The 25277-nt window shown below is 41.9% G+C and overlaps 1 protein-coding gene across 1 annotated transcript in view; it reads left to right on the top strand.

Annotated features, from left to right (window-relative positions):
* SPON1 (spondin 1) overlaps positions 1 to 25277 on the top strand; it is a 331470-nt gene that overhangs the window by 292493 nt on the left and 13700 nt on the right. Inside the window, exon 8 of the mRNA XM_048854086.2 lies at positions 17486 to 17687. Within this exon, the coding sequence (XP_048710043.1) occupies positions 17486 to 17687 (202 nt within the window). The remainder of the gene's footprint in view (positions 1 to 17485; positions 17688 to 25277) is intronic.

Here is a 25277-nt window from a genome sequence, read left to right as displayed (position 1 = left end):
ACGTTCAAAGCCTTCATTTCAGAACAGATTTCTGTCTCAGAACCTTTTTATGCTAGTGTTAATGAGATGGTCACTCACTCAATTGTATAGCCAATTCTCTCAGCTAGTTGAAGTCCAATGTTTTTGAGTGTCAATGTTTTTATCAAGCTCTTTTGGGAGCCTGAAAGGTAGGTGACCAAGAGTTTGTGCAGCCTTCTTTTATTACCTTTACTATGAAACAAAATTTTCAAAGCCTTACTGTTGCCTCCTTTAAGTTGGGCCTGTGAGAGACAATGTTGATAACAGCTTAACATTAAATACTTTTCTTCCTCTTTATATGAGTGTCAAGTCATATTTTATTGACTCCATGTTCATCTTTTTCTAATTGTTTACTTTTGCTGAGTCTTCGGGGGCACATCCCTGTTTAAATTATTCAGCAGGTTAAACGCTCACCTGATTTGGAAACTTCTGAAGTTCTGCTTAAATGCATTCTCCAAGCAGGCTTCTCCCTCTTTCTGTGACTATGAAATGCTATCTTGATGTTCAGGTGTCAATGTCTGCTGATAAAATTCTGTGTTTTTCCTTTTGATGTTTCTTTTCTTCTACATGGCTTTCTGAACACTTTTCCTAGTATGCTGTCTTATTTGTTCTGTCAGCTGCTGGGTTTTAGGATCAGTGTTTTACACTCAATTCCAGACCTTGTTCATTTCCTTTCTTCTCATGAAGAGGTTGGTTTTTTCCTGGTACGTGATTCCAGGATGTCATATTCTTTAAGTTTTAGGCAATAAAAATTGATTTAGTGTAGGTGCTGCTGGGAACTATAGAGCTAGCAGTTCAAGAACAGCAATATGTGAGATGTGCTTCCATTCACACAGTGGCATTTGTAAAAAGAAAAGGAGTACTTGTGGCACCTTAGAGACTAACCAATTTATTTGAGCATGAGCTTTCGTGAGCTACAGCTCACTTCATCGGATGCATAGTGGCATTTGTGTTAGTGAAAAATCAACCACACCTCTGAATAAACACCTCTTTCAACCAGTCACTTGGGAGCTGTCCTCTTGAAGAAGCGAGCGTTTTTGAGTACAAAGATGCCTGTTTTGTTGACTAAGCCTCTAGTATAATGGTTAATTCTTTTACAGCGTCCAGTGGACATGCAGTTTTCCTTGTCTCGTGATCAGCTAATTCCCCCACATACCACCTACAGAAGAATGGAAGAGAGTCTATATTGTTGTATTAGCACAAAGTGATGTTTCTGTAGCTACTGCCATGCTTTTATACTGGATACCATGATTCACCAGATTTAATCTCGCTCTAAATTCCATTCCAAGGGATACTGGAGGCAAACTTCTTATAAATAGTTTAGTCCAGGTACTGGATAGCTCCAGGGATACATCATGGGGTAAGGAGAACCCTTTCACCTTTAGCTTGCTGGTGTGCTGCCAAGAGACACAGAAGAAGGTATTTACTGAGGACTGCTAATGTGTGCTAACTGACTCCCAAGAAGCTGTTAGGTATTGTGAGAAGAGGCACAGTCAGCCTAGGACTTCTAGATGTACAGTCTCCTAGTAACTGCATTACTAGAAAGAAAAGGAGGACTTTTGGCACCTTAGAGACTAACAAATTTATTTGAGCATAAGCTTTCGTGAGCTACAGCTCACTTCATCGGATGCATTCAGTGGATGCATCGATGAAGTGAGCTGTAGCTCACGAAAGCTTATGCTCAAATAAATTGGTTAGTCTCTAAGGTGCCCCAAGTACTCCTTTTCTTTTTGCGAATACAGACTAACACGGCTGTTCCTCTGAAACCTGCATTACTAGAGTTGACACTTTGATTTATTTAGCTCTACTCAAGTTCTTTTCCTAGAGGCTATCTAAGCAGTTACTTCAGTATTGTGTTTCAGTCTGTGCTGTAATAGGGACTTGTAAGTTGCCATTGGGAGCTCACATTAAAGTATCTTATCTGTGTTGCTGAGGTAGTTCTTTTTGGTGAATTGTCTGACATGATGCACATAATTTCCTAGTTGTGTAAAACCAGGACAGTCCATGAGCCCTTCATGCTTAGAATCAGTTTGATAATACTGTCATTACATCCTGTAACTACCATGTTAAAAAGTTATATTGTAAACACTGTAAAAAAATTTTCAAAAATGTGTCAGAGAAGGGAGAAAACACACCAAACCCACAGGAACACATTGAAATATCCACCCTGGGGACTTGGGGAAATTTTTCTGAGTAGCAAAAAATTCCCTCTGCCAATGAAGGCAAGCCAGGACACGACGCACACCATGAGGATTTCACCTCATCACTTGGAGTGCAAGTGACAGGGACTCCCACACAGAGGGTGAGGGGCAGGGGTATGGGGCCCCTTACTCCCCATGCTGGGGTGGCAGCAGAGGCCCTTTTGCCTCCGGATCAGCGGGGGGGGCAGCAGGGCTGGCTCCCAGTACTCACAGCCTGACTGCTGGCATATCCGAGCTGTGGAGAGAAAAGCCTTGGCTCACTGTACTCTTCTGCTCCTGACACCCCCACAGGCCGCTGCTGAGGTGGTGTTGATTAAGCATCCCAAAATAATGGGTCTTGGAGTTAATGACCCGTAGAAATGCGTGGTGCAGTTCATATCTCAGAGCTATTATTTCAGGCTGTCTGCACACTCAGGTGGATATCTCTGCATCAGTCACACCCAAATCATGCTTTTAAGTTTTTCTTCATATCCGTGAGGGCTCAGAATTTACCATTTGTTTAAATTAAATCTCAGATTCTGATGTAATCGTGTGATTCTAGGAGCTGGGCCCTAGGAACTGGTCTATAATGCTGATGCCTTAATCCAGCCCTGTCAATAACCCTAGAGAGGGAGCAGCGCCAGCTATTACAAAACTGCCAAATACCCCTTTTAGCTAATTACATTCCATAGACTCCATTACATTGGTTTTCCCCAGATAAACCAATAGTATTTGACTCTGCCACCTGAGCTGGAAGTCCTTTCCAATATAATAACAACTATCATAACAAACTTACATGTCTCTTTCTCCCCTTCCCATTCTCCCACTTACTCACACTGGCATCATTCTTTAGCCACAACCAAAATGGAGGCTGTGACAATTATCAAGGACCCATAGTCTCCTCAACATCACTAAAGTTCTTTAAGACTCAAGTTTCTCTCCATTGCTGCGGCAAAAGCACCTGCCACGCTTTTGACTTTGCTCATAATGCTTAGATAATATTATTTTAGATTCTCAAGTCCCTGAGGCGGGGGGTGTATCACCATCTGTGTTTGGTACATCTTTGAGCACACTGTCCGCATTCAATAAATAACAAGACTGTATGCGAAAACTATTAATGTTATTAGCTTCACCTTTTTATTGTGTTTGCGGTCAGCAAATTTGTACCCCTTCAGTCCCAAAGACTTCAGTTCCCTACTCATCCTCCTGTTTCCTTCATATTCTAATAGAATAATAAAACAAGAACCACCATCAAAAATATACTTTTGGTGTAGCAGGTTTTGTCCTGTATAATATTGTTTTCAATATTTCTGCCCAGTATTCAGGATTCCTCCACACTCAGAATCATTTCTCCTCACCAAGCTCTCAGTAGTATCCCTGTAAATGCTAGTACACATAGGAGTAAATGCGATTTTCCATTGGATTGTCAGTGCCTGCCCCATTTCCCTACTTCAGTGATGTAAGTAACAGTAGTTTTATCACCTATTGCAAACCTCACAAAGTAAAAACACTTTTGTGTTGCTTTTAACCGTTTTTGGAAACTGAAGAAAAACAGTGTTCACTGGTCTTGCCCTGCATGGGAAACCTACTGCACAACTCCAATAGCCAGTGGTGGGCCAAATCACAGTGAGAGCTGAAAAAACAGACTGGAGAGGGTGAATAAGAAAATTAGAATGCAGGGCAATATCTGTTTCTTTCCTTCATGCAGCATTATGTGACAGGAATTGACAGCAGTAGCAGTGAGATTCAACCCCACTGTGGAAAAATACTGTGTCTGCTGAAAACTACAGATGGGGGAAATCCCAGACGTAGCTTTAGAATCAAAGTTGTCACCTAGCACTTTATCAGGGAGCGGGGAGGTTGGACTTGCTTTGCAATTTGTTCTTTCTCTGTATACGTGTCTCACGGAAAGCGAGACTCAGTTTTGAACCTTTGACTTCGTGGGCACTACAAAACAGGATCCAAGTTTCACTGGAGGAAACTTTTTTGAAATTACTTTTTTTTTCTTTGGTGGGGTAATGGAAGAGTAATATTTGCTTTTTACTGAGAGAAAGGTTAACATCAATGTGGAAAGAAAATTCTGTTCCCCTTGTAACCCTTCTGCCAGATGGTGTTGGAAGTAACAAGGACTGGATTAGGTATCCATTCTAAGGATTCCTCTTATCATTACAAAAAAGAACTGAGCCCCCCACCAAGACTTGAGCCCCATCCCAGAAATCCAGAAAAATTAAACATTACCCCTATGCACCTCTAAGAGGCAATACTTCCCCACTCAAAAGCACGGAGTCTGTGTATAACAAAAGAAAACTTTTAATAAAAGGGAGTGGGAATTCTGCATTAACTTGGAGAAACACCACAACAATGATTCAAAAGGCGGCAAACCATAAGTAAACACTTGCCCCACAGTATCTTGGACAGTAATCCTTTGTCTCACTTTCCCACCTTGCATGGTGAAACAGCAACAGATGACCCCGAAGGGGAACTCAAGCAATTACTCTGCTGCTCCTGCTGTCAGGGGTTCTCTGCCATCACTTGTAACTTGCTACTGCCTTTGCTTCTGTCACCTTCACTGTTGTTCATCAACTTCTCTGCTGCCTCTGCCTCTAACTGTGATGCCATGTTCTGAGGTTCCACTACTTAGCCCAATTCTTAGTGTTTTCACCTCTTAGTGATTTCATCGAGTAATGGGGAACCTCACTTCGGCTGCATTCTCTGCATTGTGACACTGTCCCCGTGTGTTTCCTCCCCCCCGCCCCATGTGTTCATCAGTGGTTTCAGCTCTAATCACTGAGCAGAACCAAGGACACTGAACTGGGTCTGACCAGCGCAGGAGGGTCCAATTGTATATAGAACTCTTTCAACAGCATCCATGGTAAGAACACCTGTCCCTACGCCCCCTCTGACTTTCACTTGGATGTTGCATTACTACCCCTGACTTAGCAAGTAAATTTTCATTTAGAAACAAGAGTACTTGTGGCACCTTAGAGACTAACAAATTTATTAGAGCGTAAGCTTTCGTGGGCTACAGCGCACTTCATCGGATGCATACAGTGGAACATATAGTAAGAATATATATATATATATACATATATATATATATATATGTATATATATATATATATACACACAGACAGATAAGTTGGAAGTTGCCATACAAACTGTGAGAGGCTAATTCGTTAAGGTGAGCTATTATCAGCAGGAGAAAAAAACTTTTGTAGTGATAATCAAGATGGCCCATTTAGACAGTTGACAAGAAGGTGTGAGGATACAAGTAAAGGATACAGACTAACACGGCTGCTAGTCTGAAACTTTTCATTTAGGGTGACCCCCTAAAAGGCATACAATAAGGATAACATTTCATTACTCCTACATTCAAGTCTAAAGTGAATTTTAATCCCAAACAGCAAAAATTGGTCACCTAGGCAAAGTACATGTGTTTATGCAAATATAGTGTGCTCCTTTTCCTTCAGCACATCAATAGATGGCAGGGGAGAGCTCATTTACATCCTGGATTACACCATTTTGGTTCCATCTGCTTCATTTAGAACACATAATTAACAGAGATTGTTTAATGTTAAAACTATGGTAGATTCTTACTGTGAAATGATCCATTTACATTATATTACTGTATGTGATAAGATCTTCTTTCAATGATGTCATCATCCATTGAAGAATAACACTACCAGACCCAAGAAGTGCAAGGATAAGAGTTTAGAAATGTGTGAAGTGAATAATTGTGTTGGCTTTTCACTTCGAGACATGGAGGCACATCTGACTACATTCATAAGTGAAGTGAAATAAAGTAAATTTAGGGTGGCCATCGGGAAAATCTTCTAAATGATGAGATCTTTTGAAAGGTGGAACAACCATCTAAGAGAAGTAATGGAATCCTAAAGCACTAGAAAGCAGACAGCAGTCCTACCCTTGCTCCCATATGAACAACTGAGTTACCTTGTAGATCTGTTCCAGCTAACATTTGTTTTTTTCCAACTTGTGTGCTTTAATGCACGAAATAATTAGCACTATAACAAGAAAATGCTTCAGGCCAGGATTCAGATGTTTTGGCAATGCTGTGGAGGGGAAGGATTTGGTTTCTAGTCAGTATTACAAAATCTTTATTTCTGTGGTCACTAGAAAGTTTTAAAACTTTCCACTTTAAAAACATGAGACATTACCCCCACTTACACATAGACAGTGATCATTACCCATGTCTTAGAGTAACCCACCTCCCCTTCTGAATGACAGTTGCCCTAGAAATAGCGTACAAATGTTAAATGCTTTGGCAACATTATTGAAATGTGGTCCAAATTTGCAATGAATATTCTACTACCAGTTATAACAAAATTAGCAGTAGAGAGGAACAAGCTCCACAAATAATTTGTCTGATAATGTACTTAAAATAATCTTTTAATTCTGCACCTCAGATGATAAACTTTTAAAATGTCCAAGCTAATGTGTTATCAAAGGGATGCCTTTAGCCAGAAAGTTCAGATCAGGATATGTAGTATCCCAGTGTCTAGTGTTCATATCTAGGGGTTTGGCTTGAGCCATTGATAATGGGGCTTGTCATGAAATTTGTATCTGGATCAAAACTTTCCAAAAGTGCAAGTGTTTTGGTTTGGGATCATTTCTAGTTCTCATGTGCCATATATATTCAAGGGCATTTTCTGTACTTCTACCAGTGCATACCCTTATGCTACAGGATCTCAGACTAGATGCATTGTCTTTCATTGCGAACTGGCTTTAAAGTGTATGAATCTCCTTGAGTAAGTTCCTCCAGCCAAATGCTCAGACATGTCCCGTAGTCTCTGCAGGGAGCTATGTTCTGTACGCTTGGGACAGAGTAGTCACTGCAATAATTTGTGGGTGTGGTTTTGTGTACAACATTCACATTAATGCAATATATCAATGTGCTAATTACATGATAATTTCTAGAATTAAATCAAAAGGACAGCCAAACTAATCTGACAGCAAGAGTGGACAGAGAAAGTATTTCTTTGTTATAGGGCTAAATTGTTCTATGGATAACAGTAATTTACAGTGATTTACTCAATGCAATGCAACAAATCAGTGGCACAGCCAGGATTAAAACCTAGGACTTCCCTCACCATCAGACTGTTCAGAAAATAACTATCAGCTATAACATGACCTATCATGGTAGCTTGCTTAGTCATGTCTTATATTCTCATACACAGTGTGGGCCAGATTCTGCTCTTGTTTACGTTCTGGGCAGATACGTTGTGGTAACTGACATTGGACTATGCAGTAGAGCTGGAAGAATAAGTGATTTTTCAGTTTGGTAGCCAAACAGGGGGGAAAAAATTATTTAGGGCTTAACAAAACATTTTGTTTGACCCCAAACAAGTTTGTTTTGGTTTGAGAAGTGTTTTTTACCCTTTGTTTGTTTGTTTAGTTGAATTTAGCTACATTTCAAAAGGATTGGTTTCAAAACAAAAAGTCAAAACTTTTTAACTTTTTTGGAAATTGTTTTTGCCAGAAAAAAATGGAAAACAAAATTTGCTGAATTTGACCTGAATTCACTAACAGTTTCAGGCAACCCAAAATTGCATTTTTTTGTGAATAAGCTATTTGTCCAAAACCAAAATTTGCCTAGCTCTAATATGGAGAACTTACATCCTGTGCAATTAAGTACAAGAATGTCAGGGAAGGATTTAGCACCACACTCTGTGTATAAAAGCAAATAATAAATGATCAACCTTACATGATATTGTACAATGGAATTTATCAGCTGTTTTCTGAAAAGTGTGGTGGTAAAAGGCACCAACCTCTTTGCCTATAAAATGGGCATAATAACTACTTACCTACTACTACTTTGATTCGTGGCCATTCTCTCAACAGTGATAGTGGGACAAATGAAGTCTGTCCACCACTTTCCGTCTTGTACCAGCTTTCTGGCTTTTTAAACTTGAAACCTTTTTGTTCTGTGTCATTCTTCACTGTGTCTATCCAACACCTCTTCAGTTTTCCTCTATTACTAGATCCTTATGGTCTAGTATGTATCGCCAGGTATGGCATCCTTCCCAAGTCCATTCTTGGCATATCCAAACCATCATAGTCATCTTTCTTGAATCTTCTGTATTAGCATTATTTCGTGCCCTAGCCATTTTCTTATTGTAACACCACAAACCCCAGTCGTCGGTGGGCAGAATCGAACCTGGGGCCTCTGGAGTTTAGTGCATAAGCCTCTACCGCATGAGCTAAAAGCCATTAATCTCTAAGTGGTCTCTGTGCCACTAGATGGGACAGACCACCACACCAGGTGGTGTGTGGGTTACATTATCACTTCTTTTTTTATTTTCTGCAGTCTTGAAACAATCAGTATGCCCCTCAGCCAGTTCATGTCTGCAGTTGAAATCTTTTGTTCATTGTGTTTCCTCATATTCCAGCATTCCAGCCTGTTCAAAAGTGTAGGCATGACAGTTGTCTCATCTAAACTGATTTTTTTTTCTTTTTATCTCAATGTCATTAGCCTTCCAGATCTTGCAGAGTTTTCCACACACAGTAGCAGCTCGCTAGATTCTTCATTTTATGTCATCTTCACAATTCCTGTTCTTTGATACTAATCCTCCAAGGTATACACCATCGCCCAGGGAGCTAAGGCATAATTAATGTTTGCAAAGGGCTTTGAAGATGAAGTGCCAAATATTATTATTAAACAATATTATACAGTATGTGTGAAATAACAGAAATCTGTACGAAAAGAGCAAATATCTTACTAGCAAAGTGTTCACAAAGACTTATAAACAGGTTCAGTATTGATTTAGTTAGTCTCAAATGTGCAGTTGATTGACTTTATATTATTTTGAGAACATGATTAATATTTACTTTTCTAACAGTGGATTCAAACAAAGATCCAACTCTACTGCCATGAACTTATAACAGGGAATAGCAATTTACAAAAGGTTTCCATCAAAATGTGTCTGAAATATCCTTTGTTGTGGATTTCTAATCATCTGTCTTCAACCACTAGGACAGAGTCTACTTCTCATTGTTGTCTGAGTCTGAAGGGCATGTGTGTGAATGCCTCCATCAGGACCTGAAATGAAAGAAAGCCAAAGACAAGATGACAAGTTTCATATTGTGACTGTGCACAAAATGGCCATATATTCATTATTTATACTGTACAGTGCTTGCCTTTAAAACTGATTAATTTTGCCCTAGATAAACGCAGTAGATAAGGTTACCTCAATTATCTCAGTATTCACCATAATTCTGATAGGGAAAATTGAGGTGTTTCTGATACGCAGATAACAGTCATTAGTTATCCATGGCAATTGTTTAAGAGTGATTGCTCCTGTACGACTTACAGGTATGTTTTATCAGAAATATTTCATTCAGACCAGATTGTGATACATTTCCTCACATTGACTTGTCTTTTAAGGTACTATTCAATCTAGAGTGGTACCTAACAAGAGTCAGGTCATATGAATCCACCCCTTAATAAAGCACTCAGATATTTCACCAAACAGTTGGAAAGTTTTCTATTTGGGGTCTATAAGAAAATCCAATAAACACTTTATACCATAAAGCATATGCACAGCATAGGAACAGCTCTATGCGCTCAGGACTAAGAACAACCAAAACCAAACACATTACTGTTAATTTTCTTGAGGTAAAGAAACTTTGGAGCCCTCTTCTTATGTTAGGCCACCTCTGTCTGTTATTGGGTTCTCAAATGGGGAACTGGGCACCCTAACGTGGGCAATCAAGTTTGAAACTTGAGTTCTGAACCATATATACTTAAGGAAAAGTAATAGAGAAAAATGTATTTGGTCTGTTACGATTCTTAATGTACTAGGAGTTCTAGGAGCCACGGTAAAATTTAGGAGAAATATACAAATTAGTCACTACATTTTTTTCAGTGATAACAGCACCAATGGAAAAAGTAAACTTCCACTGATTGGGGAAGAAATGCAATGACCCAGAAAAGGCAGGCTGAAGAAGAGTAGCAAGAATTAGAGCAAAAATATCTTGTAATCTTCAAATGCCCATCAAACAGAGATTGCTTTGGTATAGGAGTGAAAGAAAATGAAGAGTCTGCCTTGGTCTCAAGCATGTAACAAAAGGAATCCCCTCTGCTGATGTCAGAAAGTTTTCACTGACTAGAATTGCCAGATTTGAGTCATAGTAATGAGCAAGAAAAAAATTAATCACGTGATTAATTGCACTATTAATCACACTGTTAAACAATAATATAATACCATTTATTTAAATATTTTTGGATGTTTTCTACATTTTCAAATATATTAATTTCAATTACAACACAATACAAAGTGTACAATGCTCACTTTATATTTATTTTTATTACAAATATTTGCACTGTAAAAAACAAAAGAAATAGTACATTTCAATTACAAGTACTAATACAAGTACTGTAGTGCAATCACTTTATAATGAAAGTTGAACTTACAAATGTAGAAATATGTACAAAAAATAACTGCGTTCAAAAATAAAAATGTAAAACTTTAGAACCTACAAGTCCACTCAGTCCTACTTCAGCCAATCGCTCAGACAAACAAGTTTGGTTACAATTTTCAGGAGATAATGCTGTCCATGTCTTGTTTACAATGTTACCTGAAAGTGAGAACAGGCATTTGCATGGCACTGTTGTAGCTGGCATCACAACATATTTACGTGCCAGATGCACCAAAGATTCATATGTCTCTTCATGCTTCAACCACCATTCCAGAAGACATGCATTCATGCCCATGATGGGTTCTGCTCGATAACGATCCAAAGCAGAGCAGACCCATGCATGTTCATTTTCATCATCTGAGTCAGATGCCACCCGCAGCAGGTTGATTTTCTTTTTTGGTGGTTCGGGTTCTGTAGTTTCCACATCGGAGTGTTGCTCTTTTAAGACATCTGAAAACATTCTCTATACCTCCTCCCTCTCAGATTTTGGAAGGCACTTCAGATTCTTAAACCTTGGGTCGAGTGCTGTACCTATCCTTATAAATCTCACATTGTTACCCTTTGTGTTTTGTCAAATCTGCTGTGAAAGTGTTCTTAAAATGAACATGTGCTGGGTCATCATCCAAGACTGCTATAACATGAAATATATGGCAGAATGCAGGTAAAACAGAACAGGAGCCATACAGTTCTCCCCCTAAGAAGTTCAGTCACAAATTTAATTAACGCATTATTTTTTTAATGAGCATCATCAGGATGGAAGCATGTCCTCTGGAATGGTGGCTGAAGCATGAAGGGACATATGAATGTTTTGCATATCTGGCATATAAATACCTTGCAATGTCAGCTACAAAAGTGCCATGCGAACATCTTTTCTCACTTTCAGGTGACATTGTAAATAAGAAGCAGTCAGCAGTATCTCCTGTAAATGTAAACAAACTTGTTTGTCTTAGGGTATGACTACACTACGAAATTAGGTCGAATTTATAGAAGTCAGTTTTGTAAAAAGCGGTTTTATACAGTTGATTGTGTGTGTCCCCACACAAGTGCTCTAAGTGCATGTAGTTGGCGGAGTGTGTACCGAGGCAACCGTCAACTTCTGGAGCATTGCACTGTGGGTGGCTATGTCACAGTTCCCGCAATCTCCGCTGCTCATCTGAATTCTGGGTAGAAATCCCAGTCCCTGATGGGGCTAAAATATTGTGGCGGGTGGTTCTGGGTACATATCGTCAGGCCCCCGTTCCCTCCCTCCCTCCATGAAAGCAAGGGCAGACAATCGTTTTGCGCCTTTTTTCTTGAGTTACCTGTGCAGACGCCATACCACGGCAAGCATGGAGCCCGCTCAGCTAACTGTCTCCGTATGTCTCCTGGGTGCTGGCAGACGAGGTACTGCATTGCTACACAGCAGCACTTTATTGCCTTTTGGCAGCAGACAGTGCCGTATGACTGGTAGCCGTCATCAACGTAGTCCTGGGTGCTCTTTTAACCAGGTGCCTGGGCAAACATGGGACTCAGCCAGGTCATTTCCCTTGTTTTGTCTCGTGGCGATTGAGTCCTACCGGCAGTGCACTGTCCTTTAACCTGCAGCTAGCAGAAGATGATGGCTAGTCGTCATAGTGAACCGTCTTCTGCCGAGCACCCAGGAGACGATGATGGCTAGCGGTTGTACTGCATGGTCTGCTGCCAGCAAGATGTATAAAGATAGATGAAGTGGCTCAAAACAAGAAATAGACCAGATTTGTTTTGTATTCATTTTCTCCTCCCTCCCTTCTTCCCTCTGTGAAATCAATGGCCTGCCAAACCCAGTTTTGAGTTCTATCCTTGAGGTTTTGAGTTCTTTCCTTGAGAGGGCCATTCAGTTTCTCACGAAGCCACCCCCTTTGTTGATTTTAATTCCCTGTAAGCCAACCCTGTAAGCCATCTCGTCAGTCGCCACTCCCTCCGTCAGGGCAACGGCAGACAATCGTTCCGCGCCTTTTTTCTGTGCAGACGCCAAACCACGGCAAGCATGGAGCCCGCTCAGATCACTTTGGCCATTAGGAGCACATTAAACACCACACGCATTATCCAGCAGTATATGCAGCACCAGAACCTGGTAAAGCGATACCGGGCGAGTAGGCGATGTCAGCGCGGTAACATGAGTGATGAGGACATGGACACAGACTTCTCTCAAAGCAGGGGCCCTGGCAATGTGGGCATCATGGTGCTAATGGGCCAGGTTCATGCAGTGGAACGCCGATTCTGGGCTCGGGAAACAAGCACAGACTGGTGGGACCGCATAGTGTTGCGGGTCTGGGACGATTCCCAGTGGTTGTGAAACTTTCGCATGCGTAAGGGCACTTTCATGGAACTTTGTGACTTGCTTTCCCCTGCCCTGAGGCGCAAGAATACCAAGATGAGAGCAGCCCTCACAGTTGAGAAGCGAGTGGCGATAGCCCTGTGGAAGCTTGCAATGCCAGACAGCTACCGGTCAGTTAGGAATCAATTTGGAGTGGGCAAATCTACTGTGGGGGCTGCTGTGATGCAAGTAGCCCAAGCAATCAAAGATCTGCTGATATCAAGGGTAGTGACCCTGGGAAATGTGCAGGTCATAGTGGATGGCTTTGCTGCAATGGGATTCCCTAACTGTGGTGGGGCTATAGACGGAACCCATTTTCCTATCTTGGCACCGGAGCACCAAGCCAGCGAGTACATAAGCCGCAAGGGGTACTTTTCGATAGTGCTGCAGGCTCTGGTGGATCACAGGGGACGTTTCACCAACATCAACGTGGGATGACCGGGAAAGGTACATGACGCTCGCATCTTCAGGAACTCTGGTCTGTTTCAAAAGCTGCAAGAAGGGACTTTATTCCCAGACCAGAAAATAACCATTGGGGACGTTGAAATGCCTATATGTATCCTTGGGGACCCAGCCTACCCCTTAATGCCCTGGCTCATGAAGCCGTACACAGGCAGCCTGGACAGTAGTCAGGAGCTGTTTAACTGTAGGCTGAGCAAGTGCAGAATGGTGGTGGAATGTGCATTTGCACATTTAAAAGCACGCTGGCACAGTTTACTGACTCGGTTAGACCTCAGTGAAACCAATATTCCCGCTGTTATTACTGCTTGCTGTGCACGCCACAATCTCTGTGAGAGTAAGGGGGAGACGTTTATGGCGGGGTGGGAGGTTGAGGCAAATCACCTGGCTGCTGTGCTGGTTTCGCACAGTTACGCACAGCCAGACACCAGGGCAGTTAGAAGAGCACAGGAGGGCGCGGTGAGCATCAGAGAAGCTTTGAAAACCAGTTTCATGACTGGACAGGCTACGGTGTCAAAGTTCTGTTTGTTTCTCCATGATGAAACCCACCGCCCCTTGGTTCACTCTACTTCCCTGTAAGCTAACCACCCTCCCCTCCTCCCTTCGATCACCGCTTGCAGAGGCAATAAAGTCATTGTTGCTTCATATTCATGCATTCTTTATTCATTCATCACACAAACAGGGGGATAACTACCAAGGTAGCCCAGGAGGGGTGGTGGAGGAGAGAAGCACCAGGAGGGGTGGTGGAGGAGGGAAGGACAAGGCCACACAGCACTTTAAAAGTTTAAAACTTTAAAACTTATTGAATGCCAGCCTTCTGTTGCTTGGGCAGTCCTCTGGCGTGGAGTGGCTGGGTGACCGGAGGCCCCCCCACTGGGTTCTTGGGTATCTGGGTGAGGAGGCTATGGAACTTGGAGAGGAGGGTGGTTGGTTACACAGGGGCTGTAGCAGCAGTCTGTGCTCCTGCTGCCTTTCCTGCAGCTCAGTTATACGCTGGAGCATATTGGTTTGATCCTCCAGCAGCCTCAGCATTGAATCCTGCCTCCTCTCATCATGCTGCCGCCACATTTGAGCTTCAGCCCTCTCTTCAGCCCTCCACTTATTCTCTTCAGCCCACCACCTCTCCTCCCGATCATATTGTGCTTTCCTGCACTCTGACATTGTCTGCCTCCACGCAGTCATCTGTGCTATGTCAGTGTGGGAGGACACCATGAGCTCAGAGAACATTTCATCACGAGTGCGTTTTTTTCACCTTCTAATCTTCACTAGCCTCTGGGAAGGAGAAGATCCTGTGATCATTGAAACACATGCAGCTGGTGGAGGGGAAAAAAAGAGGCAGTGGTATTTAAAAAGACACATTTTCTAGAACAATGGCTACACTCTTTCACGGTAAACCTTGCTGTTAACATTACATACACAGCACATGTGCTTTCGTTCCAAGGTCGCATTTTGCCGCCCCTCATCCCCCCCCGGCTAACAGCGGGGAACATTTCTGTTCAGCCACAGGCAAACAGCCCAGCAGGAACGGGCACCTCTGCATGTCCCCTTAAGAAAAGCACCCTATTTCAACCAGGTGACCATGAATGATATCACTCTCCTGAGGATAACACAGAGAGATAAAAACGGATGTTGTTTGAATGCCAGCAAACATAGACTGCAATGCTTTGTTCTACAATGATTCCCGAGTACGTGCTACTGGCCTGGTGTGGTAAAGTGTCCTACCATCGTGGGTGGAATAAGGCTGCCCTCCCCAGAAACCTTTTGCAAAGGCTTTGGGAGTACATCCAGGAGAGCCGCAAATGCCAGGGCAAATTAATCTTTAAACATGCTTGCTTTTAAACCATGTATACTATTTTAAAAGGTACACTCACCAGAGGTCCCTTTTTTCCCCATGGCGGGTCCGGGAGGCAGTCTTGGGTGGGTCCGGGGGGGACTGCCTCCAGGTCCAGGGTGAGAAACAGTTCCTGGCTGTCGGGAAAACCGGTTTCTCCGCTTGCTTGTTGTGAGCTAACTACAACTTCATCATCATCATCTTCCTCGTCCCCAAAACCTGCCTCTGTGTTGCCTCCATCTCCATTGAAGGAGTCAAACAACACGGCTGGGATAGTGGTGGCTGAACCCCCTAAAATGGCATGCAGCTCATCATAGAAGCAGCATGTTTGGGGCTCTGACCCGGAGCGGCCGTTTGCCTCTCTGGTTTTCTGGTAGGCTTGCCTCAGCTCCTTAAGTTTCACATGGCATTGCTTCGGGTCCCTGTTATAGCCTCTGTCCTTCATGCCCTGTGAGATTTTGACAAATGTTTTGGCATTTCGAAAACTGGAATGGAGTTCTGATAGCACGGATTCCTCTCCCCATACAGCGATCAGATCCCGTACCTCCCGTTCGGTCCATGCTGCAGCTCTTTTGCGATTCTGGGACTCCATCATGGTCACCTCTGCTAATGAGCTCTGGCCAGCGTGGCAAGCTGCAGGTGACCATGCAAATAGGAAATTGAAATTCAAAAGTTCGTGAGCCTTTTCCTGTCTACCTGGCCAGTGCATCTGAGTTGAGAGTGCTGTCCAGAGCGGTCACAATAGAGCACTCTGGGATAGCTCCCGGAGGCCAATACCGTCTAATTGCATCCACAGTACCCCAAATTCAACCTGGCAAGGCCAATTTGAACGCTCATCCACTTGTCAGAGGTGGATTAAGGAAATCAATTTTAAGAGCCCTTTAAGTCAAAAAAAAGGGCTTCATCGTGTGGACGGGTGCATGTTTACATCGATTTAATGCTGCTAAATTCTACCTAAACTCCTAGTGTAAACCAGGGCTTAGCAATTGGCTGAACAAGAAGTAGAACTGAGTGGACTTGTAGGCTTTAAAGTTTTACACTGTTTTGTTTCTGAGTTCAGTTATGTTACAAAAAAATCTACATTTGTAAGTTACACTTTCACAGTAAAGAGATTACACTACAGTACTTGTATGAGGTGCATTGAAAGATACTATTTATTTTTCTGATGTTTACAGTGCAAATATTTGTAATAAAAAAAATATAAAATGAGCACTGTACACTTTGTATTCCATGCTGTAATTGAAATCAATATATTTGAAAATGTAGAAAAACATCCAAAAATATTTAATACATTTCAACTGGTATTCTATTGTTTAACAGTGTGATTAATCGTGATTAATTTTTTTGAGTTAATTGCGTGAGTTAACTGTGATTAATTGACAGCCCTAATTATATGTAAAGTAACCTAGCAGTTGCTGTTCATAGGAAAGATGACAAAATGAGTTAATATTCTAGTGTTTTACATGTGAATGGAGATTTTGGCTCAGATTTGGTTTTAGTTTCCAGTTGAATAGGAATTTGATAGTTATTGGTCTACAGCACAAAGCACCACATAATTAACAGTCTCTCCTTGAGAGAATCTTTGGCAAGTATTGGACAAGTAGGGGTGCTTGCACATCATCACTGATGTATATTAGCAGAAACTTGCACAATGCCTGGCTGCATTATTCTCTTGGTCTAGCCAGTGCTGTTAATCATTCACATGAGCACGAAAATCTAACTAATGATTATTTTTTTAAGTTGCAAATTCTAGACACTTTTTAAATTGAAGCCACAATGCATTGCTGATTAAAAATATCCTGACAGTCAAAAATGAATATTACTTCATGGTACTTCCTACTATGTTGCTTGAAGTTTTTAATTTGTTATGCTATATGAGAACATATTGACAAGGTTTTTTTGTTACATGACTATGAAGTAAGGACACTTGCCACAACTCTTAATTCCAAGCCATTGAGACACAATAAACCATAAACATGCTTGAATGAAGTAAGAGCCATTTCATTATATAATACACAAAGGCTGTCTCACTGCTGAAAAGGATACAGTTTATGAGAGTTGGGTTGTGCCTTCACCCTATCACATCTCTCTGTTTATCTCTAGATTTCAGATACATGTTGTGTCTGAGCTGACTAATTTTTTCTCCATTTAAACAAATCTCATTGCTGCTCAAATAGCAAACTTTACTTGAGCGGTTAACTTTATCTTCCTGTTTCTTATTTGCAGGAGAGCTGCTCCCTCTGCTGAATTTTCTGTGGACAGGACTCGTCACCTGATGTCTTTCCTTACCATGCTAGGCCCCAGTCCTGATTGGAATGTAGGCCTGTCAGCCGAAGACCTCTGCACCAAGGATTGTGGCTGGGTTCAGAAAGTTGTTCAGGATCTGATACCCTGGGATGCTGGTACCGACAGTGGGGTTACCTATGAGGTAGTTGTAATACTTGTAATGGCTTTAAAACATAAGCTCTACCTTAATTAACATAGCTGTTAAGAGTGAAAGCTCATAATCCACAACTTCGTGAAAACCTCTTAATATTCGGCAAATCATTCCTTTCATAGGAAAATGAAAGGCAATTGGAACAGACATTGGTAGCAATTGTTGTCTTTTATTGTGCCTGATTTCCCCAGTCTGAGCTCTTAGATGCTTCTTGTGACATTGTTGTGCACTGATGACCCCGCTCTCTGAAGAAAAATGAACTTAGATTACTAAAAATTAGGTACAGATAAGTACTCAGTTTCCCAACAAGTGTTAACACTAACCCATGTGCCATCAAAAATCCCAGGGTGCTAGTTTAACTCAATTATATTGGGACACAGAATAACATTGGGTGACCAAAGCAATTACTTGGCTAGAGGAAGCCCGCCAAACAATCAGTGGGGCTGATTGAGATGATTGAGGCACTAAAGGAGCACTCAAGGAAGACAAGGTTGTTGTGGAGAACCTAAATGAATTATCTGCATCAATCTTCACTGCAGAGGATACGAGGGAGAGCCACACACCTGAACTAAAAGATTTTGGAACAAAATGATAAATTAAGCAGTAATAAGTCACAAGGACCAGGTGGTATTCACCCAAAAGTTCTGAAGGAACTCAAATGTGAAACTGCAGAACTGTTAACTGTTATGTAACTTACTGTTTAAATCAGCATCTGTACCAGATGACTGGAGAATAGCTAATGTAATGCCTAACTGTAAAAAGGCTCCAGACGTGATCCTGGCAATTACAGATTGGTAATTCTAACTTCAGTACCAGGAAAATTGGTTGAAACTATAGTAAATTACAGTATTATCAGACGCACAGATGAAAACGATATGTTGGGGAACGATCTGGAAAAGGGGGTAAACAGTGAGGTGGCAAAGTTCACAGACAATACAAAATTAATCAATATACTTAAGTCTAAAGCTGACTGAATAGTTACAAAGGGATCTCACAAAACTGGGTGACTGGGCAAAAAAATGGCAGATGAAACTCAGTGTTGATAAATGCAAAGTCATGCACATTAGAAAACAATTCCAACTATAAATACAAAATGACGGGGTCTGAATTAGCTGCTACCATTCAAACAAGAGATCTTGGAGTCATCATCGATAGGTTTCTGAAAACATTTGCTCCATGTGCAGCGGTAGTCAAGAAGCTAACACAATATTAGGAGCCATTAGGAAAGGGATAGATAATAAGACAGAAAATATCACAATACCACTATATAAATCCATAGTAAGCCCACACCTGGAATACTGCTTGCAGTTCTGGTCATCCCATCTCAAAAACAAAACAAAACAAAAAACAATGAGAATTGGAAAAAGTACAAAGAAGGGCAACAAAAATGATTATGGGTATGGGACAGCTTACATATAAGGAGAGATTTAAAAGACTAGGAGTACTTGTGGCACCTTAGAGACTAACCAATTTATTTGAGCATGAGCTTTCATGAGCTACAGCTCACTTCATCGGATGCATACCGTGGAAACTGCAGCAGACTTTATATACACACAGAGAATATGAAACAATACCTCCTCCCACCCCACTGTCCTGCTGGTAATAGCTTATCTAAAGTGATCATCAAGTTGGGCCATTTCCAGCAGAAATCCAGGTTTTCTCACCCTCCACCCCCCCACACGAATTCACTCTCCTGCTGGTGATAGCCCATCCAAAGTGACAACTCTCTACACAATGTGCATGATAATCAAGTTGGGCCATTTCCTGCACAAATCCAGGTTCTCTCACCCCCTCATCCCCCTCCCAAAAACCACACACACAAACTCACTATCCTGCTGGTAATAGCTCATCCAAAGTGACCACTCTTCCTACAATTGTATTGTGCATGATAATCAAGGTGGGCCATTTCCAGCACAAATCCAGGTTTTCTCACCCCCCACCCCCATACACACACAAACTCACTCTCCTGCTGGTAATAGCTCATCCAAACTGACCACTCTCCAAGTTTAAATCCAAGTTAAACCAGAACATCTGGGGAGGGGGGGGTAGGAAAAAACAAGGGGAAATAGGCTACCTTGCATAATGACTTACCCACTCCCAGTCTCTATTTAAGCCTAAATTAATAGTATCCAATTTGCAAATGAATTCCAATTCAGCAGTTTCTCGCTGGAGTCTGGATTTGAAGTTTTTTTGTTTTAAGATAGCGACCTTCATGTCTGTGATTGCGTGACCAGAGAGATTGAAGTGTTCTCCGACTGGTTTATGAATGTTATAATTCTTGACATCTGATTTGTGTCCATTTATTCTTTTACGTAGAGACTGTCCAGTTTGACCAATGTAAATGGCAGAGGGGCATTGCTGGCACATGATGGCATATATCACATTGGTGGATGTGCAGGTGAACGAGCCTCTGATAGTGTGGCTGATGTGATTAGGCCCTGTGATGGTGTCCCCTGAATAGATATGTGGGCACAGTTGGCAACGGGCTTTGTTGCAAGGATAAGTTCCTGGGTTAGTGGTTCTGTTGTGTGGTATGTGGTTGTTGCTGAGTATTTGCTTTAGGTTGTGGGGCTGTCTGGAGGCAAGGACTGGCCTGTCTCCCAAGATTTGTGAGAGTGTTGGGTCATCCTTTAGGATAGGTTGTAGATCCTTAATAATGCGTTGGAGGGGTTTTAGTTGGGGGCTGAAGGTGACGGCTAGTGGCGTTCTGTTATTTTCTTTGTTAGGCCTGTCCTGTAGTAGGTAACTTCTGGGAACTCTTCTGGCTCTATCAATCTGTTTCTTTACTTCTGCAGGTGGGTATTGTAGTTGTAAGAAAGCTTGACAGAGATCTTGTAGGTGTTTGTCTCTGTCTGAGGGGTTGGAGCAAATGCGGTTGTATCGCAGAGCTTGGCTGTAGGTGATGGATCGTGTGGTGTGGTCAGGGTGAAAGCTGGAGGCATGCAGGTAGGAATAGCGGTCAGTAGGTTTCCGGTATAGGGTGGTGTTTATGTGACCATTGTTTATGAGCACTGTAGTGTCCAGGAAGTGGATCTCTTGTGTGGACTGGACCAGGCTGAGGTTGATGGTGGGATGGAAATTGTTGAAATCATGGTGGAATTCCTCAAGGGCTTCTTTTCCATGGGTCCAGATGATGAAGATGTCATCAATATAGTGCAAGTAGAGTAGGGGCTTTAGGGGACGAGAGCTGAGGAAGCGTTGTTCTAAATCAGCCATAAAAATGTTGGCATACTGTGGGGCCATGCGGGTACCCATAGCAGTGCCGCTGATCTGAAGGTATACATTGTCCCCAAATGTAAATTAGTTATGGGTAAGGACAAAGTCACAAAGTTCAGCCACCAGGTTAGCCACGATATTATCGGGGATAGTGTTCTTGACGGCTTGTAGTCCATCTTTGTGTGGAATGTTGGTGTAGAGGGCTTCTACATCCATAGTGGCCAGGATGGTGTTATCAGGAAGATCACCGATGGATTGAAGTTTCCTCAGGAAGTCAGTGGTGTCTCGAAGGTAGCTGGGAGTGCTGGTAGCGTAGGGCCTGAGGAGGGAGTCTACATAGCCAGACAATCCTGCTGTCAGGGTGCCAATGCCTGAGATGATGGGGCGCCCAGGATTTCCAGGTTTATGGATCTTGGGTAGTAGATAGAATATCCCAGGTCGGGGTTCCAGGGGTGTGTCTGTGCGGATTTGATCTTGTGCTTTTTCAGGAAGTTTCTTGAGCAAATGCTGGAGTTGCTTTTGGTAACTCTCAGTGGGATCATAGGGTAATGGCTTGTAGAAACTCGTGTTGGAGAGCTGCCGAGCAGCCTCTTGTTCATATTCCGACCTATTCATGATGACAACTGCACCTCCTTTGTCAGCCTTTTTGATTATGATGTCAGAATTGTTTCTGAGGCTGTGGATGGCATTGCGTTCCGCATGGCTAAGGTTATGGGGCAAGTGATGCTGCTTTTCCACAATTTCAGCCCGTGCACGTCGGCGGAAGTCCAGTCTGCCTACAGACAGCCCCGCAACCTGAAGCAAATACTCACCAACAACCACATACCACACAACAGAACCACTAACCCAGGAACTTATCCTTGCAACAAAGCCCGTTGCCAACTGTGCCCACATATCTATTCAGGGGACACCATCACAGGGCCTAATAACATCAGCCACACTATCAGAGGCTCATTCACCTGCACATCCACCAATGTGATATATGCCATCATGTGCCAGCAATGCCCCTCTGCCATTTACATTGGTCAAACTGGACAGTCTCTACGTAAAAGAATAAATGGACACAAATCAGATGTCAAGAATTATAACATTCATAAACCAGTCGGAGAACACTTCAATCTCTCTGGTCACGCAATCACAGACATGAAGGTCGCTATCTTAAAACAAAAAAACTTCAAATCCAGACTCCAGCGAGAAACTGCTGAATTGGAATTCATTTGCAAATTGGATACTATTAATTTAGGCTTAAATAGAGACTGGGAGTGAGTAAGTCATTATGCAAGGTAGCCTATTTCCCCTTGTTTTTTCCTACCCCCCCCCTCCCCAGATGTTCTGGTTTAACTTGGATTTAAACTTGGAGAGTGGTCAGTTTGGATGAGCTATTACCAGCAGGAGAGTGAGTTTGTGTGTGTATGGGGGTGGAGGGGGTGAGAAAACCTGGATTTGTGCTGGAAATGGCCCACCTTGATTATCATGCACAATACAATTGTAGGGAGAGTGGTCACTTTGGATGAGCTATTACCAGCAGGATAGTGAGTTTGTGTGTGTGGTTTTTGGGAGGAGGGTGAGGGGGTGAGAGAACCTGGATTTGTGCAGGAAATGGCCCAACTTGATTATCATGCACATTGTGTAGAGAGTTGTCACTTTGGATGGGCTATCACCAGCAGGAGAGTGAATTTGTGTGGGGGGGTGGAGGGTGAGAAAACCTGGATTTGTGCAGGAAATGGCCCAACTTGATGATCATGCACATTGTGTAGAGAGTTGTCACTTTGGATGGGCTATCACCAGCAGGAGAGTGAATTTGTGTGGGGGGGTGGAGGGTGAGAAAACCTGGATTTCTGCTGGAAATGGCCCAACTTGATGATCACTTTAGATAAGCTATTACCAGCAGGACAGTGGGGTGGGAGGAGGTATTCTTTCATATTCTCTGTGTGTATATAAAGTCTGCTGCAGTTTCCACGGTATGCATCCGATGAAGTGAGCTGTAGCTCACGAAAGCTCATGCTCAAATAAATTGGTTAGTCTCTAAGGTGCCACAAGTACTCCTTTTCTTTTTGCGAATACAGACTAACATGGCTGTTACTCTGAAACCTGTAATTTAAAAGACTGGGACTTTAAATTAGAAAAGAGACTGAGGGAGGATATGATAGACAACTATAAAATCGTGAATGGTGTGGAGAAAGTGACTAAGGAAGGTTTATTTACCTCTTTACATAACACAAGAACTAGGGGTCATGCAATGAAATTAATAGGCAGCAAGTATAAACAAATATAAGGAAGTAATTCTTCATATAACGCATAGCCAATCTGTGGAACTTGTTGCCAGGGTATGTTCTGAAGGCCAAAAGTATAACTTGGTTCAAAAAAGAATTATATCAGTTCCTGGGGAATAGGCTTGTCAATGGCTATTAGCCAAGATGGTCAGGGATACGACCCCATGCTGTGGGTATTCTTAAACCTTTGACTGCCAGAACCTGGGACTGCACAACAGAAGATGGATCACATGATAATTGTCCTGTTCTTTTCATTCTCTCGGAAGCATGTGGCATGGGCCACTGTTGGAAGACAGGATATTGGGCTAGATGGACCATTGGTCTGTATGGCCTAGTCTAGCCTGTATGGTCTAGTATGGCCGTTCTTATTTTCTTATCTGTTACAAAATCTGTACCAGCATGGAAATAATTACTCTATATCAAGCTATGGATATATAAGAGAACAGTCTGCAGCATCTGTGTGATCCTTGGGATGGTGTATGGAGCTAAACATATAGACTCAGCCAACAAAAGCTGAGCAAAAGCCAACCACATCTCCCAGAAAGTTTTATGCTCCAGTAGCAAAGACAGGTAGCTACAAAAACAGATAAAATTCTTGGAAAAGGAGGAAATAAAAAAGAAAACAACAGCATGGGGGAAGGCACATAGAATAAAGAACCATCCTAAAGGTTTGCAAAGAAATTATGATTGGGGACAAGAACTTGTGCACCTCAGTGCGTGGACAAGATAAGATTCTTGAGAAATATGTGAACAGAATTGCAGGGGACCAAAAGAATTGACGTTTTGGCTGACTCAGATATCCTGTTGTGGAGTGATCACACTACAGCTACCTAAATGATCATGAGTAACTGCACAGAGAGAAAATGCCGTTGAGATTTTTGGTTGATTCCTATATGTTTGTGCTTCCACAGACCTGCCTTTCCATTTATCACCAGAATTATTTTTCAGCTGCAGCTCTTCTGTTCTTACACTGTCCCCTGCATGGTTATGTTTGCAATACAGTAAATCTGTTTTGAAAGAAACAAACAAGCAAAAATAATGTATGCATCGAGTGGAAGATTCCTGTCTTCTGTGGTAAAGCAAAGCAATCAGGAGATTACGTTCACTCATCAGTTGCTGACATGAAATGTGCCTCTCCTGCCACCTGGCTGCTAACTATACTCATCCTCCAACAGTAAAATATGACACCATTCATGAAATCCACTAACTCCAAAACCCTGGGCTTCTGGTATAAAAAGGCATCAGGACAAAAAATAGATTAATAATTTATAAAAGCTAGTGCTATTTAATATAAAGAATTAAAGCAATTTGTAATTAAAGTAGTGCATACAGGTGAAGATCTAAAGATCTTGTTCTTTTCATCTTGCCTTTTATTAGTTATGTCTCTCACTATATGTTTGTATGGTTCCTAGCACAATGGGTCCCTAATCTCAGCTGGGACTTCTAGGCATTACCATAATACAAGTAACTAACGATGCTCATATTTATGTTGTAAATTCCCCAAAAGTGATTAGGTTGATGAATGTTCCCTGAGAATTCACAGAGTTAAAATAATGCCTTATTTTACTCTCTAGCTCCAAACAGAATTGTGTTTGCTAATAAAAATTATTTTGGACTTGTGACTGTCCCAAAACACATTTTTTATGTACAGTGGACATTTTTAACAAACTTTTTCTGTTTTTGTCAGAAAACAAAGTTGATGTAAAAGACAGTTGTCAATACTAAATTTTCCACTCCTTCTCTAGCTATTGCTCTAGTTCTCTACCCTTTTCAGTGATGAGTTTTTATGGCAATATTCAGACATACAAAGTTTTTATTGCTGACCTCTTGACTGATCTCAGATGTAAAACAAAACAAACATCCAAGAAGGAAAAAAAAAGTGTTCTCCATTCCATTTTAGCCATTCCATGTTTTTCATGTCTTGAGGCAGACTGCAGGACAAATATGCAATGCAATTATGTGCAAAGCAAACCATTTGGTTTGTTTTCTGAGATCAGACACCATCACTGTTCTGAAATAGTTATGACCTGGAAGAGCATTCTGAGCATGGTCAGGTAAACTTCAAAGTGTATCAGACACTAGCTAGGGATCA

The sequence above is a fragment of the Caretta caretta genome, chromosome 6 (assembly GCF_965140235.1).
Source record: "Caretta caretta isolate rCarCar2 chromosome 6, rCarCar1.hap1, whole genome shotgun sequence".
NCBI lineage: Eukaryota > Metazoa > Chordata > Testudines > Cheloniidae > Caretta > Caretta caretta.
The sequence above is the reverse complement of the archived record's forward strand: the minus strand, read 5'-3'. Positions and strand labels throughout refer to the sequence as shown.